Here is an 18,051-nt window from a genome sequence, read left to right as displayed (position 1 = left end):
TCACCTAGTTAACTCCAATTGATTCTTCAGGTCTTAGCTTACGTGTTACTTCCTCTGATAGCCCTCTTCTCCCTCCCTAGACAGGGCACAGACTCCATAGCTGAAGCAGCCCCTTTCGTATTTTTAATGGCTTGCTTTGAGTTCTGAGGACAGGAACCATATCTTTCTTGTTTACTTCTTTATGCCAGTGGAAATGCTAGGAACATTGTTAAGTGCCCAGGAAATAGTTATTGAAAAGGGAATGGGGTTGTGGAGCAACAGGAACTCTCACTCATTGCTGGTGGGAGTGCAAAGTGGTCCAGCCACTTTGAAAGACAGTTTGGTGATTTCTTACAAAACTAAACAGTGTCTCACCATATGATCCAGCAATCAATCACACTCCTTGGTATTTACCCAAAAGGGTTGAAAACATGTCCACACAAAAACCTGCACACAGATGTGTATAGCAGTTTTGTTCATAATGCCAAAACTTAGAAGCAACCAAGATGTCCTTCAGTAGATGAATGGATAAATGAACTGTGATACCGCCAGATAAAGGAATATTATTCATTGTTAAAAAGAAATGAGCTATCAAGCCACGAAAAGACACAGAGGAACCTTGAGTGCATATTACTTAGTGAAAGAAACCAGTCTGAAAAGGCTACACACTGTATGATTCTAACTATATGACATTCTGCAAAAAGGCAAAATTATGGAGACAGTGAAAAGATCAGTGATTGCCAGGGGTTAGGGAAAAGGGAGAGATGAAATGGCAGAGCACAGAGGATTTTTAGGGCAATGAAACCATCCTGTATGATATTATAATGGTGCGTATATGTCATTATAAATTCGTCCATACCCAAGAGTGAACCGTAATGTAAACTGGACTCTGTGTGCTAACGATGTGTCAGGGTAGGTTCACCAGTTGTAACAAATGTGCCACTGTGGTAGGGGATGTTGATGGGGAGGAATGAGGGGGGGGTTTATATGGAAAATCTCTGTACCTTCTGCTCAATTTTGTTGATAACCTAAAATTGCTCTAAACAATAAAGTCCGTTAAGAAAACAGAATCAGACAAATCTAAAATTTGGAACATTCTACTAGAAAAGAACAGGGAATAGGACAGTCATTAGGGAAATGCTCGTCAAAACCACAGTGAAATACCACTTCAGTTCATTAAGATGGCTACAATCAGAATGACAACCAATAGCAAGTATTGGGAAGATGTGGAGAAATTCATGTATTACTGATGGGCATGTAAAATGATGCAGCCACTTTGAAAAACACTATGGCAGTTCTTCAAAATGCTAAATATAGAGTTTCCATATGACTTGGAAATTGCACCCTTAGGTATATACCCAAGAGAAATGAAAACATATGTCTGCACAAAAACTTGTATGTGAATGTTCACAGCAGCATTATTCATGATAGCCAAAATATGGGGGAAAAAACCTTAATGTCTGTCTTAGCTCAGGCTGCCATAACAAAATACCATAGACTGGGTGGCTTGAACCGTAGACACTTATTTTTCTCAGTTCTGGAAACTGGGAGTTCAGGATTAAGGTGCTGGTTGCTTCGGTTGCTGGTGAGAGCCCCCTTCTTGGCTTGCAGCCAGCCCCCTTCTCCCTGTGTGCTCATGTGACCTATCCTTGTCGCATGTAGGCGGAGAGAGAGAGTGAGGTCTTGTTTCTTCTTCTTCTTGTTGGACACTATTCCCATCATGGGGACCCCACTCTCATGGCTGGTGTCTATTTTCCAAAGGAGAAATTAGAAGGTGCAAAGGTGGATAAATCAACGGAAGGGGGAAAAAATCAAACCCTGTGAGTTAAAGTCACACAATATACCAGAAGTAAAAAAATAAAACTGAAGTGGGATGACTCTTCATCCTGAAGGCAGACTGGCCGCTTAATCAGGCCTCGCTCAAGGACTGTTTTGCTTCCTCCTTTCTTTAGTAGAACGAGTACAGTAACTCTTCCTTTTCTTATCTCATCTTGAGCAATAAAAAATGATGTGATAATGTACATAGTGATTTTTTAAAAAGCAAGAGTAACAAAGAGTTTGACATTTTTCTCAAGTGGCTTTGTACAGATTATTTGGTGACACCCCCGTTTACCGTGTTTATTGGGCTAACTCCTTTGGCATCATTCTTGCTTTCTCCTGACATATGTGCCCCTCTTCTGTGTTCCCATGGCACTCTGTGCATATCTCTATCATATCTCCATGTACTGGCATCTTCTATTTATCTGCCTGTCTCCTCCATTAGACTATATGCTTCATTAAGGCCAACGACTGGATCTTTTCTTTGTCCCTCAGCATCTGTAACTGAATTTGGTGAATAGGAGGGGCTCAGTAAATGCTTGTTGAACTGAACTTAATGAATCACAGTGGAAGCCCTATTATCAGATGTGATAGGGGCTGATCGTTGGTCAGTTAATTTTTAAGATGTGAAAGAATATAATTGTTGAAAAATATGTATATACTGACAAAGTTTTATTTTAATTGAAAACATATAGTTTTATAATCTTTGACAATTATTTGATGTAGGGCATGGCCTTTGAATATGGGACCCTAATTATAGTTCTACTTAGTCTTTCTTGCATTAAGAAACAAAGGAAAAATTTTAAAAACCCTAGAGTGAAAAGTTTATTTAAAACAGAGGCACTTGGGAAGAACTTTGAGACGTGAATACAGAATCTTTAGATTTTTACTGTTTTTCCCAACCTGTAACAGATATCTTAACCACACCTAATTCAATAGAAATTTTTATTAGTAACTGTCTTTCATTGAGTATGTTTTAAGCATTTTAAATAGTTTTGGTAGAAACAATAGCTCTCTTTTTGCAGTCATATTTCTGATAACTAAATACAGTGGTGTTAACAGGTTTGGGAAGAGATATAACTGACTGACTTTTAGTAAGCATACAGTTTAGCTATTTGGATCAGAAGTGCAGGAAGTACTACACCAAAATTCCATCAATTATAGAACTCATGCAGAGTCTGCTCTATCCTGCCACAAGATTTCATAAACTTTGTTCTTCTTAAAACTCAGTGTTGTGAAATGTCTTATTGTCTTCTCAAGTTAGTCTGGCCACCCCCAAAGACTTTTATGCTAATTGGTTTTTTTATTTGTTTGTTTTAATTTCAGTGGTAGGAATGGGATCCTGGTGCTTCCACATGACTCTGAAATATGAAATGCAGGTCAGTAATGAAATAATTGACTAACTGCTTATTTCTCTTAATCCAGTGACACTTCAAATTTGAGAAAACAGCACATCACTGGAGGATGGTATTGAGACAAGAGACTGAAAAGAAAAAAGGGACTTGTAATCTCTGGAGTTCTTTACTTCAGGCCAAAGAATCCAAATTATCTAAGTGAAGTAAAGAGGCAAGCAAATAAGTTGTGCGTAGAAAAAACAAGTGAGAGCAGTATAGCTGTCTGACCCCCTCTTGCAGGCCTGTCCAGTTCTAGGGCAGGATTAGAGAGTAGAGGCCTATGGAGACGTCTGAAAAGACATAATCAGTTCACCCAAATACTGTATTCTTACTCTTAGATGCCTGCATTCCCTCATGTCTCTCTTTTATGGCATCCATTCAAATAGTCTTGTCCCTCTAGCTAGCAAAGTTTTAGAGCGATGCAAGAATTTTTATTTACTGTCCTTGCTCTAAGGAGGCCATATAGCTAGTCCTCAGTCTTTTGACCTCTTTGTTCCCCATCACTAACCCAGAAACTACTAGAATAGCACTGTCTAGTAGAAATATAATGTGAGCTACATATGTAATTTAAAATTTTCTGGTAGCCACATTTTAAAAAGCCACATTAAAAAGAAATAGGTGAAATTAATTTTAATAATATGTTTTATTTAACCCAGTATATCCAAAGTATTATTTCAACATGTAATCAACATAAAAATTGATTAATGAAATATTTCGTGTCCTGAAATGAGATATATATTTCACACTTGCAGTGTATCTCAATTTAGATTAGGTTTATTTGAAGTGATCAGTAGCCCCATAAGTCTAGTGGCTACTGTATTGGACAGTGCTATTCTGGAAGGATCTGTGTATACAACACTCTATGAATTATTAATTACAACTATATTAAATGTATAAGAATTCCTAGGATTGATTCTAATGTTCCACACATATTTATAATAGGGTGTCGTGTGCTGTGCATGCCGTGCTTGACTTGGAGAATACGCAAATGACTAAAACACGGGTCTGAGCTAATCAAGCAGAGGACACCCTTCTTCCCACACTTTCTGCCTGGGAAAACAGACTTATAAATAATAATATAGTATGAAAATTATTTTTAAAGAAGTACAAATAATCTATGGTAACATGGTGGAGCTTGAAAGAATCTATGAAAGTTAGACATTTAAACAAAATCTGAAAGAATTAGTTGAAACTTTTTAGGTAGTGAAAGGATAGAATGACGTACCAGACTTGCACTATGACATAAACAGAAGCAGGGAGTCATTACAATGTGTAGTATATCTGACAAAAATGGTAAAGCTAGAACTTAAAATGTGTTTGAAGAAATGGCAGGAATGATATTCAAAATATTTAACAACTGTATGGCAAGAGTACCAACAATCAGAATGGTGATCCTGTGGGCAACAACTGAGTGATAATCCTGACAATGAGGCATTGCATTTTATCATACTAAAAAATAATTGGAATTTGTCCAGCTCTGGCAATCATCAAGTGCTTTTATATATAGTATCTTAGAGAGTTATTACTCATGTTTTACAGATTCCAATACTAGAACTGAAGGAGGCTAATTGATTTGACCAAAACCACACATAGTTTATAAATATCTCATATATATTTGTATATGAATACATATTTCTATACACACAATTATATGTTCATTCTCTAGCTCCGTCCATGAGAGCACCTGGGAGCAGAGAACCCCGGTTCCAAAGAGCACACCAGCAGCCAGATCTGGTTTCTAAATAGCATTCTCCATTTAGAGGAACCAGAGCTGATTCCAAGGGCTGACGCAGAAAAAAAGGACAATATGAGCCTGGAACATCTTTTTGTGCCAGAAAGAATAGAAATGCTAAGAGTGATGGGGACATGTCAAAAGGACACTGAAGCCAACTTGAAGGGGTTCCCACTGGCCAAATTTGGGATAATTTGAGCATTAAAATAAGTAATGATAGTAGTAGATTATAGCACTTATCAAACCCATTGAATATATACCCCATTGAGTAAAGTGGGAAATCATGAGTCCACACTAAAATAATAGACAATATAATAAATGAAGCGATAAGTGATTATAGATAAACGAATAAATTAGAAGTTATGCTGAATTTACATAGTTTCAAAGTACCTCATCACAAAATAATTATAATGGGAAATAGAGTAACTATACAATGGAGGAGCCTAGCAGATATCGACCTTATTTAAGCAATCACAATGAGTCTCTTCAGTAATGGGACAGATCAAAATTGTGTGCCATCTGATAGGGCACAGTGGCAAGAACATAGCATCACTTCTGATGTTCTTACCAAAGATGCATAATCTGAATCTAGTCATATGGAAACATCAGGCAAAATCAAATTGAGTGACATTCTGTAAAATAACTGCCATGTAATCTTCAAAAGTACCCATGGTCATAAAATTGAAAGACTGAGGAATTGTTCAAGATTGAAGGAGACTAAAAAGACATGACCACTAAATACATCTGCTCCTGGACTGGATACTTTTTGTGTGCGTATGTGTGTATGCTTATATTTATGATATTATTGAGACACTTAGAAAAACTTTAATGGGGTCTAAGGATTACATGGCAGTAATTAAGCAATGGTAATTTCTTGATTTTGTTGATAGTATTGTGTATTTGTAGGTGAATTTTTTTTTAAAGATAGAACTCTCATACCATAAAATTCACCCTTTTAAATTATACAAGTTGTTTTAAGTATGCTCACAAAATTGTGGAACCATCACCATCATCTAATTCCAGAACATTTTCATCATCCCAAAGAAAGACCTCATGCTCATTAGCAATTATGCCCATTACTTCCTCCACCTAGCCCCTGATAGCCACTAATGTACTTTCTGTCTGTATGGATTTGCTTGTTTTGGACATTTCATAGCAATGGATAATATGTGGCCTTTTGTGTCTGGCTTCTTTTACTTAGGCCAAATAATATTCCATTTTATGGATATACCACATGTTGTTTATCTCTATATCAATTAATGGACGTTTGGGTTGTTTCCACTTTTTGGCTTCTATGCATAATGCTACTATGAACATTCATGTACAAGTTTTTGTGTTGATGTATGTTTTCAGTTCTCTTGGGTATAGGCATAGGAGTGGAATTGCTAGGTCACGTGGTAACTCCATGTTTAACCTTTTGAGGAGCTACCAGACTTTTTCAACGTGGCTGCACCATTTTACATTCCCACCAGCAATTTCTCCATATCCTTGTCAATACTTTTTATAGTCCGTCTTTTGATTATAGCCATCCTAGTGAGCGTGAAGTGATATCTCATTGTGGTTTTAATTTACATTTCCCTATGACTAATGATATTGAACATCCTCATGTGCTTATTGGCTATTTGTGTATCTTCTCAGGAGAAATGTCTATTCAGATCCTTTGCCCATTTTTAAATTGAATTATTTGCCTTTTTATCATGGAGTTGTAAGAGTTCTTTATATATTCTGGATACTGGACCTTACCAAATATATGGTTTGCAAATATTTTCTTCCAATCTGTGGGTGGTTTTTTCACTTTCTTAATAGCATCCTATGAAACAAAAATGTTTTCAATTTCGCTGAAGTCCTTTTACCTATTTTTTTCTTTGGTTGCTTGTGCTTTTGATATCACATCTAAGAAACCATTACATAATCCAAAGTCATGAAGATTCATACCTATGTTTTCTTCAAAGAGCCTTTATGGTTTTAGCTCTTAGATTTAGGTCTTTGTTCCATTTTTAATCAATTGTCATATGTGGTGTAAGGCAGGGGTCTAGCTTCATTCTTTTGCATGTGGATATCCAGTTGTCCTAGAGTCATTTGTTGAAAAGACTGTTCTTTCCCCTTTGAATTGTCTTGGCACCACTGTCAAAAATCAGTCAATCATAAATGTATGAATTTATTTTTTAACAGTCAATTCAACTCTCAATTCTGTTCCGTTGACTTATGTGTCTATCCTTTATGCCAGTGCCGCACAGCTTTGATTACTGTAGATTTGTAGTAAGTTTTGAAATTGGGAGCTGTGAGTCCTCCAAATTTGTTCTTCTTTTTAAAAATTGTTTAAGCTATGCTGGGTCCCTTGCATTTCCACATGAATGTTAGGATCAGCTTATTGATTTGTGCAAAAAGTTGGCTGGGATTTTGAAAGGGATTATATTGAGTCCACAGATCACTTTGGAGAGTATTGCCATCTTAATATTAAATCTTCCAATCCGTAAATACAGGATGCCTTCCTATTTACTTAAGTCTTTAATTTCTTTCAATGATGTTTTGTAGTTTGTGTGCAAGTCTCGACTTTTTAAATTAAATTTATTAATATTATATTCTTTTTGGTGCTATTGTAAATAGAGTTGTTTTTTTAACTTCTTTTTCTGATTTCTCATGTCTGATGTATAGAAATACCAATGATTTTTGCATATTGCTCTTGCATTCTGCAACCTTGCTGAACTTGTTTTTCACCTCTAATAGTTTTGTGTGTGTGCATGTATGGATTCATTAGGGTTTTCTGTGTACAAAATCATGTCATGTGCAAATAGAGATAGTTTTACCTCTTGCTCGTTGATTGGATGCCTTTTACTTATTTTTCTTGCCTAATTGCCCCGACTAGAATTTCCAGTACACTGTTGAATAGAAGCAGAGAGAGCAGACATCCTAGTTTTGTTCCTGATCTTAGGAAGACGGCTTTCAGTCTTATACCATTAATTAATGGGGTTTTGTGTAGATGCCCTTTTTAGGCTGAAGAAATTCTCTTCTATTCCTAGTTTGTTGAGTGTTTTTATCATGAAAAGATGTTGGACTCTTCAAATATTTTTTCTGCATGTTTTGGGATGATCGTGTGGTTTTTCTCTTTTATTATATCACAGTCATGCACTGCATAACAACTTTTCAGTCAATGACAGACCACATCTATGATGGTGGACCCATAAGAAGCATATCATATAGCCTAGGTGTGTATTAGGCTATGCCATGCAGGTTTGCATCAGTACACTCTATGATGTTCGCACAGTGAAAAAAATCACCTAGCAGTGCATTTCTCAAAACGTATCCCTGTTGTGAAGTGACGCACGACTGTGGTGTGGTCTAGTACAATCTGATACACTGACTGATTTTCATATGTTGAACCAACTTTGCATTCCTGTGATAAATCCCATTTGGTCAAGGCAAGTAATCCAAGTGAATATCTCTGTAGGAAACATGCATTAAAGTGCTTAGGAGTAATGGAACCTCATGTCAGCAACTTAGTCAAATGGTTCAGGGAGAAAAAAGTTCTTTGTACTGTCCTTCAAACTTTTCTGTAAGTTAAAATTCTTTCAATTTTTTTTAAAATAGAAAAACAATGTACATATCCTTTGACTCAGTAATTGCACTCCTAGGAACACATCCTAAGAAAGTAATCAGAGGCAGAAAAAAGATGTTTCACAAGGATGTTTATCACAGTGTTATACATGATAAAGATTTTTAAATAGTCTAAATGTTTAATAGGGAGATTGTTAAATATACTATCATATATCTATGTGTTGAAATGCACTGTAGCCATTTAAAATAATATTGTGAAGACTTTTAACATGGTAAAATGTTATAAAGACTTAAAACTTTCTGTATATGATATCAATTTTATAGACAATAGAAAAAAGACTGGAAGTACATTTTGCCTAACTTCTTCTCTTACCGTTTTGCAAAATTTGTAATGTGTGACCCAAAATTATAACTCCCACCCACCCAGACAAATATCCTTAAAGCTCTTGCCCCTCTTTCTGAGCAATGCTCAACCCAGATCACGCTCAGTTATCTGCCTGTCCTGTGCCTGCACTGAGTAGCTAGATATGGCTCATAGATCACATCCCTTTGTTAAATGATTTCACTTTGAAATTATTGAACAATAATCTCAAATAACCACTCGGTTCCACAAAGCAGAACCATTACATTTCCCTGCCAATTTTACCTTCCATTCTCCAGAACTGTTATTTCACCCCGTTCCTCTTTCCTTAGATTTCTTTTTGTGTTTCTTTTGCCTCATACCCCCTTCTCTTTGCTCAGCATTTCACTGAGAATATAGAAACAATCAATCAGGAACTCCCTCATCTTTCTACCACCACCTTCTTCCTCCTATTATTATGGAAGAAATGTCCCAACTTCTATCAAAGGCCAGTGTCCCCTTCCCCAGGCTCTGAATTTATCCCTCCCTCCTACTCGAAAGAGTTCACTCCTGTGGTTACATACCCCACCCCAGTCTCTTGCTCCACCATAGTCTTTAGAAAGTCACTAGTCACTGCCATCTGCATACAACCATCCTCAAATAGCTCCCATCTTTAGAAAATTACTCTTCCCTTGACCCTGTGTCCAGCCCCAGCTATTGAGTCATTTTTTGTTCCCTTTCACATATAAACCACTTGAGTGTCTCTGCTCTCTCCACGCTTACCTCCTTCTCTTTTCCTCCCATTCCAGTTAGGTATTTCTTCCCTTCACGTCACAGAAACTGCTGTTGTCAAGGTCATCGGTGACCTTCATCTTGCCAGATCCAATAGACACATTTTTATCTTCTTATTTAACCTCTCAGTAGCATTCCACATATATTTGCTTGTTTCTTCATGAACCATTTGTCTTGGCTTCCCAGTTTTCCTTGTCTTAAGGAAAAGGAAATTCCCTTAGCTTTCCTCCTTGCCTCACTGGTCACTCTTTTAGTCCTGGGCCACCTTCTCTATATTCTTTCCTAGGTGATCTCATATAATCTCATGGCATTAAATATGACTTATATGCTGCTGATTCAAAATATCTATCTTCAGCTCTAACCTCACCTTGGAGCTCTAGATTTGTATGTCCATCTGTGCGTTTGACATACGCTTCAATGTCTAGTAGAAGTCTCAGCCTTTAACATGGGCATTATGTAATTCTTTATTTCTTTTCCCATACCCATTCTTTCCCTAGTGTTCCTGTAGTATTCCCCATGATGCCATCACCCACCCAACTGCTGAAGCCGAAAACCTAGAGTTATCCCTCATTTCTTTCTTTCCCTCATCCCTCACACCTAAACTGTTAGTCCTTCCGCTGGTTTTACCTTTAAAATACACTTGACAGGGGCTGGCCCAGTGGCGCAGCGGTTAAGCGCGCACGTTCTGCTTTGGCGGCACGGGGTTCGCCGGTTTGGATCCCGGGTGTGGACATGGTACTGCTTGGCAGGCCATGCTGTGGTAGGCGTCCCACGTGTAAAGTAGAGGAGGATGGGCACGGATGTAGCTCAGGGCCCGTCTTCCTCAACAAAAAGAGGAGGATTGGAAGCAGATGTTAGCTCAGGGCTAATCTTCCTCAAAAATAAAAAAATAAAATAAAATACACTTGGATCTGCCTACTCTCTCTGATTTTACTACTCCTACCCTAGTGTAAGCCATCACTGTCTCATTTCTTGATCACTGCAGTAGTCACCATTGCCCCTCCAACCAGCAGGGTGATCTTTTAAATTTTAAATCAGGTCATGTCATTCTGCTTAAGACTCTCCAAGGTATCCTTTTGCACTTGAAGTGAAATCCAAATTCTTTAGTGGCCTCCATGATCAAGCCGAGGTCTAGTTCTCCAACCTCTGCGTTGTTCACTATACTCCAGCCACGTTGGCCTTGCTGTCCTTTCGAAACTGCCTCAGGGCCTTTGTAATTGTTATGTCCTCTGCCTGCAACACTTTTCTCAGATCTCTGCATGTCTAGTTCCTTCTAATTCCTCAGATATGCCTTTTCTGACCATTTTGTGTAAAGCAACCCCTTCTGCAAATTACTTTATGTTATGCTTTTCATAGCACTTATCACCATTTGAAATTATCTTATTTTGCAGTCTCTCCCAACTAGAATAGAATGTAAAGGTCTGGAGAGCAGAGATCTCACCTGTGTTAAATACCACTGTATCTTTAGCATAGAGAATAATGCTGGCACGTGACCTGGGCACAGTAAATACATCTTAGAAGGGAGTGAGGAAGGAAGGACATTTAATTAACCATTTGCGTGAATGACTAAGAGATGCATTGAAATATTAAATTGTAGTTATCCCTGGATTGTGGAATTATAGGCAATTATATTTCTTTCTCTCTGCATTTCTACATTTTCCAAATTTTCTACAATAAACATGAAGCACTTTTATAGTAAGGAAAATACATGTTTATGTTTGTGTTTTAAAAAAGAGACTTTAAACGACTCCAACGTTGCTTCCGAGGAATAATAGTACTAATCAGCCAGTCAGAATACCCGCCATCCTAAAGCAAACTATCTTGTTCCTGGGGTTTTGAGTTTTATTTGTGTTGTAGATTATTGTGTTTTCCAAAGATATCTACACCAATATATCCCATCCCACCTGCTTTTCTTACAGGGTGGTGTTGACCCTGCTCAAGAGGTAGGATCTTTGTTCCTTGCCCTTGAATCTGGGCAGGACTGTGACTGTGGTGGGCATGAAGCTATACACCTTCCAAGACTGAGTCTCAAAAGGCAATAAAGCTTCTGCCTAGTCCTCCTGGGACGCTTACCCTTGGAACCCAGCACCATGTTGTAAAGAAACCAACTAGCCACGTGAAGAAGCCATTATAGATGTTTCTGCCACAGCCTTACCTGAAGGCCCCAGACTTCAGCCAGCATCAGCTGCCAAGTATTTCAGTGAGTGAATCTTTAGATGATTCCAGCCCCCAGCCTTTGAGCTATCCCAGCTGGCACTGAGTGAAGTAGGGATGAACTATCCTCTCCTAACCCTGCTCAAAAATGCACATTAATGAGCAAAATAAATATTGTTATTTTAAGCTGCTGAGTTTTAGGGTGGCTTGCTATACATTAGCAGATAGCCAGAACAATTTACAAAACATCTAGTCTAATTCTGTGCATACAATAACCTCTGACATTTCCTTAACACCTGTTTTCTAAGACTTAGATAAATTTTAAAATCTCAAGGATCATTCTGCTGTCCATTATATTATTCCTAAAACATTATTCCTGGAACTAGTGTGTTCTGCCCCATATATGAAGGAACAACTGGATGAATGTGTTGAGACAAGATGTCAGGCGAGACTAAGCATCTCAGTGAGGGAGGGGATAGGCTCCCCTACTGTGCGCTGAGCAGATCATGACAAGAAAATTGCATTCATTTCTGAGGACTGATCTGGCTTGTGTTCAAATGAGAAACACCAGAAGAAAGAACTAAAACTCTAGTCATGATGCCCGAGAGGAAGGACCAGGAATATTTAACCTGACAAGAGAAGACATGCTCACTCACCCCCACTCAGCTGTGCACACCAGACTCTGTCCATTCTATGCTCTGGCCCTGTTGTTCATGTCTGACCCTATTGACTTCCCCTTCTCCCATGGACAATTCCTGTGCGTCTTTAAAGTCTCAGCCAAAGTGTCAGCTCCTTTAGGAAGCCTTCCATGGCCCCAGGGTGGAATATGTACCCCTCATATGTTCTTCCATAACACTTTGTGCATTTCTGTTACTGCCCTTATTGCTGTTGTTTTATAAATATATTTGTATGTCTGTCTTGTCTATCAGAATGTGAGTTACCTAAGAGCAGAAACTCTCTCTGGTTAACCTTGGTGTATCCTTTACTTCTATCACGGGTCTGGAACATAGCACTACATAAATCTTTTAAGAATCAATGTTTGAAGGGTTGACATGTTGAAGAGAGTTAGGTTTATTCTGTATGGTCCTAGTGGGGTTAAAGATAAAGAGACATCTTGCTTAACACAGGGAAGAATTTGTTAAGCCAGTAGGTGGTAAGGGCTGCCTTGGGAGATCTTGAGCCCTCTGTCCTTGTAGGTGCCCAAACTTAGGTTAAACAAACACTTTCATTAGTTCAAAATTTTTTATTTGGTACCTGGGCAACAGCTTTGCATAGGTAAAGATGATATAGTCCCTCCCTCAAGAAGTCTATGCTCTAGGATTGAAGATAACATGCTAGTGAATGCAGTGATAAAGGGACCTACAGGGTGCTATGGAAATGGAAAGAGAAACTATTTAGGTCAGGAAGGTCAGAGAGGGCGTTCACATAGATGACTCAGATCCATGTTTGAGTTGCATCTTCAAAGATGAATAGGAATTTGCCAGGCCAACTAGAACCCACAGAGTTGTGAGAGTATGTCTGGCATCTCAGGGCACTGCAAGAGGTACATTATGGTTGTAGCCATGGAGTGGGAGTATGCGGTGATGATGGTGATAGCGCTCCCAGTAATAGTAGCTAACATTTGTTACATTATCGAGTACTTGCTCTGGGCCAGGCATTGAACTAAGTGGCAGGAGATGTGGTTTAGGAAACTAACCGGAGGCTAAATCTAAGCCTCTTGGACTTTATCTTCTCTGAGCCATTGATGGATTTTAAGCAGAGGTGGGACACACTTTGATTTGCATATAAACTTAATTGTTGGCTAGGTTGTTACCTAGATAGTACAACGTTTGGATGGACAAGATGGCCTTTGATGCTGAGATCTTTGATTCTACTCTTTATCATTACTGTAATACTACTTTATCAGCTTCATGGACAAATCATACAAGTGCTTTGTTTCCTTCCTCTTTTGAACTACAAAGTTGTGGTTTTTGTGCTTGCTTAAATGGGCAGAAATGACCTATGACCCATTTTCCCAGTGATTGAGGAGGAGGGAGGAATCATCAATTTTGAAGGACTTGTTTCAACAGCTTCTTCATCTCGTTTAATCTGAACATATGATCATGAATATTCCTTGCAGGCTCCCTGTCTTGTCTCCACAAAGCTGGATAAGTTTGGCTCAGGTGGGCCATCATTTGTTATGCACAGTCACTGAAACAAAGTAAGAAAAGGCAGTGCTGCCGCGACCTGTCTCTGGTGGTCAGTGAACCATTCCATCAGCCTGAATTTAGCGTGTAGGTGTAAAGAAATTGGAGGCCCATGTTTCACTTCTGCCTAAACTGAGCACGAGAAACATTGACAGTTCTGTGTTAAGAATGATTTGGAGCTTGGATGGTATTTTCTTCAGATTTATTATCGCCAAGTGGCTGCTTGAGTCCCAGGTCTGATTCTATTACTTTACTACCTATTTGAGCATAGACATGCCATTTAATCTTGCTGAGCCTTAGTTTTCTCATCTCTCTAATGGGTCTGTAGGAGTATTGTGAGGATCAGTTGGTCAGCATGTATGAAACTGCCATCATAGGATCTGGTAAGTAAGTGTATGGATTTTTGAAATTTAGTCCAATCTACAAATTTTATAAGTGGTAAAACAGGCCAAGGGAGGGGAAATGACTTGACTAGAAGTTACATGGAAAGTTAGACAAGATTGGGGTCTAGAGTTTGTTTTGTATTCTTTGTTTCCTTTACCTGTCTTAGGACTTTGTCCTATGTTGATGATGGTAAGAGTATAAAATCTTTAAGTTTTTAGGAGACTTCTCCCAGATTTTCTTTTCATTTAGTCACTCATTCAACTCATTCTTTTTTGCTGTCACTAACTGAAATAAATAGTTATTGATAATCTGGGGGAGGGTAAAATTAAAGGCAATTTCTCAATTTTTTCTTTATGTTTTTCTGCTTTTTCCAAGTATTCTACACTGAGCATGTAGTTTGTTGGATATTAGGGAAAAAATCAATGCTAGTAATAAAAGGCAGTATTCACCTGTTTCTCATAAGTAAAAATAAATAAATTTATCTTAGAAAATAAAACCAAAGAAAAATATTTGTTCACCTATAACTTTATTTATAATACAAAACCAAAAATAGCTTAAATGTTAGGTAATAGTGTAAGCTAATTCAGACTTTGTAATGTAAACAACAAATGTTCTGTTACAAATACTACCCTCTTTCTCCTTTGCTTCCTATCTCAATGAATGGAACCACCTTACACTGAAAGCCCAAGGCAAAAACCTATGATTCATCTTTAATTTCTCCTACTTTCTCACCTCTGCAAACACTAAAACCTCTCAACTGAACTTTCGTGATAAGTCTTGACCACATCTACCTCTAGCTGTCTCCATTGTCGCTCCCTTAATTCATCATCTCCAACCCAGATTCCTGTAACTGTCTCCTAATTGATGTGCCTGTCTCCCCAGTCCCTTTGTCACACTGGAACAGAAATGCTCGTCCTACAAACAAAACTGTTTTCATTCTTTGACTAATGTTTGCTAGGCTTTTACGAGTGTTAGGGATGAGATGTGTAAAATACAGTCCCTGCTCTCCAGATGGTGTGTCACTTTCTAAATCTCTTTACTACTTCCCGTAGTTCGAGCTCATAAAGTGAACCATAGGCTCTGTGATCTGGCCGTGCCTACCTCTCCAGACTCCTCTTCAGAATGAATGAATAAGCTTATTTGTTCACAAACAATAAACTGAATATACACACTCAGAGTAAATTAGTTGATGATAAATATATAAAAGAATTAGTAAAAGATATTATATAGTTAGAGGTAACCATATTAATCATTCTGATGTTTTAATTTGCATAATAGTTGAAACTCTACAGTATTCATATCTGTCTTTGTTTCTCATAGCTATTGGATGAACTCCCGATGATTTACAGCTGTTGTATATTTGTGTACTGCATGTAAGTATTTATGTTTAAAATTCACTTGTTTGATGTATTTTCAAATTTATGTTTGCCTCATAGCGAATTAAGTAGTGTAACTAACTCACTTATGTTGCTGGCGATTGTAATAGTGTAGAAGATTATAACTTTGTGATCTAAATGTAGACTATAATCTCTGGGAAGTTATAATAATGTTGTTCATTAACTTTTGTAATCTCAAGACCCTATAGCTAATTTAGATAGACTCTTACTTAAATTTGACTTAAGTTGTATTTTTGCCTTTACTTGAGTTATGAATATGTACAAATTTAAAGTTTTATATATTATGCCATAAAAATAATATTTATCTACTTTGTACCTGTAATTGTGCCAGGCAGCATACCAAGTCATCTCTAATTCTCACAGTTGTGCAAGATAAATGGGTATTGTTCCCACTTTATAGATGCTGAAGTGAAGCACAGAGAGGTTTAGTAACTTGTTTGCAGATATAAGCAGAGCTTATCTTAGATGACTTGCCTAAGGTCATGCAGTTAGGAAGTGTCAGAGTTGGAAACTGTACTAAAGTTTAATAACTTTGCCTTCTAAGTATACTTTCTATTCTCTAGCACTAATAGTTAAGACATCTCTGAACCCCTTACGTGATGGTTATCTGATTTCTTTCAATATGGTCGTCACTGATAGCTCAAGAATATCTTCTTCTAAAGATATGTAAAAATCAGAATAGTTTGAAAAAAATACGTTATTACAAAGAGCTCATCTGAAACTCTTTCTGTAAAGGGCTAGATAGTAATTATTTTAGGCTTTGTGGGCCTGTGGTCTCTGTTACAGCTCTTGAGCTCTGCTGTTGTAGCGTGGAAACAGTCATAGAAATAGGTAAACAAATGGTTGTGATTATGTTCCAGTAAAATTTTATTTACAAAAATAAGGCTTAGGCTGAGAAATTGGCTCTTGGGCTATAGTTTGCTACCCTTGACTTTAAAAAATACTTTTAGATGAGCTCCTGTTAATAAGTCATCAAATCGCAGACTTTAAAGGTAAAAGAGATCTTAGAAATCATCTGGGGCAACCACCTTTCTTTACAGATGAGAGCTAGGAGTTGGGTCCAATTCCCACAGCAAATTACTTAGTAAACTGAGAACTGTCCCTCAGCTTGTACCAAAACATAGGCTCAAAGATTGGATATTTAATTGATGGCTAAATATTTGTTGATATTTCCTTATTTACTGAATCTTTCCTGTGTGTCAGACAGTATCCTAGTGACTAGATAGATGAAAAAAGATTTTATCTCTGCACACAAGGAATTCTCAGTCTGGTTGGGGAGACAGGTAAGTAAAGAGACAATTATAATAGAGTGATATTTTCTGTAATAGTGTGTCTTAGTCAGGGATCCTTAGTGGCAAGATGTACAAACCTACTCCGGCCAGCTGGAGTTGAGAGATTTATTTATTGTAGGGACATGAGGAAATTCTATAGGATCCAAAAGCAGGAGAGACAGCCTCACTAGAACTGGAAGGACAGCTTCTCTCTCCCTCCCTCTTTTCTCCATTCCTTTCTCTCCACATGGTTTCAAGTCTTTGTATCTGCTTTGTTTTTCTCTCCCTACAGATCACTTCTCTGCTCATTCATCTGCTCGTTCATTCAGTTTTGTTGCCCAAATATCAGCATCAGATCTTGAATCCGTATGCCTTTATACTTTGACTCTACACGTAGTTGATTCAGTCTGATTCAGTCTGTGGCTCCCAAACTCCACATTTCAGGGGCGAGCCTCTCATTGGCCCAGTTTGTCAGGTGCCTACTCCTGGTCCCCACCGCCTCTTGAAGGCTGTAGACAATGTGGGTTCTCTAGGATGAGAATGTGCGTGGGAGGAAATGATGGGCATCACTGGACCTACAGGCATGTATGCAAGTGGTAAAACAGCATTGTATTTGTTTTCCTAGTTATATGTTCCCAAACATGTTTCTTTTTCTCTCTTTTTAAGGTTTGAATGTTTCAAGATGAAGAACTCAGTAAACTATCATCTGCTTTTTACCTTAGTTCTCTTCAGTTTAATAGTCACCACAGTAAGTCACATTTTGTTTCTGAAAGGTTAAGCATACGGAATAGCCATTTATGGAATTTGGCACATTTTGCTTCCAGTGTTTGCTTCATGCTTTTCAGACTGAAATGTTTCTGCATGAAACTCACAGATTTGTTCCATTGTTTTCTGTTTAGGTGTTATTTCTCAACAAAAAGTTGAAACAACTTTTTAAAAAATCTGGTTTTTTTTTTTTGAGGAGGATTAGCCCTGAGCTCACTACTGCCATTCCTCCTCCTTTTTGTTGAGGAAGACTGGCCCTGAGCTAACATGCATGCCCATTTTCC

The 18,051-nt window shown here is 37.9% G+C and overlaps 1 protein-coding gene across 3 annotated transcripts in view; it reads left to right on the top strand.

Moving 5' to 3' along the window:
* Positions 1-18,051, top strand: part of ACER3 (alkaline ceramidase 3) — a 150,745-nt gene that overhangs the window by 79,588 nt on the left and 53,106 nt on the right. For 2 of the 3 annotated variants that reach the window (XM_070624082.1, XM_070624083.1), the window contains 3 exons: positions 3,124-3,176; positions 15,655-15,707; positions 17,669-17,750. In XM_070624082.1, coding sequence (XP_070480183.1) covers positions 3,124-3,176; positions 15,655-15,707; positions 17,669-17,750 — 188 coding nt within the window. The remainder of the gene's footprint in view (positions 1-3,123; positions 3,177-15,654; positions 15,708-17,668; positions 17,751-18,051) is intronic. The other variant, XM_070624084.1, reaches the window with a different exon arrangement.

The sequence above is a fragment of the Equus przewalskii genome, chromosome 6 (genome assembly GCF_037783145.1).
Source record: "Equus przewalskii isolate Varuska chromosome 6, EquPr2, whole genome shotgun sequence".
NCBI lineage: Eukaryota > Metazoa > Chordata > Mammalia > Perissodactyla > Equidae > Equus > Equus przewalskii.
This window is presented reverse-complemented; position numbering and strand designations above follow the sequence as displayed.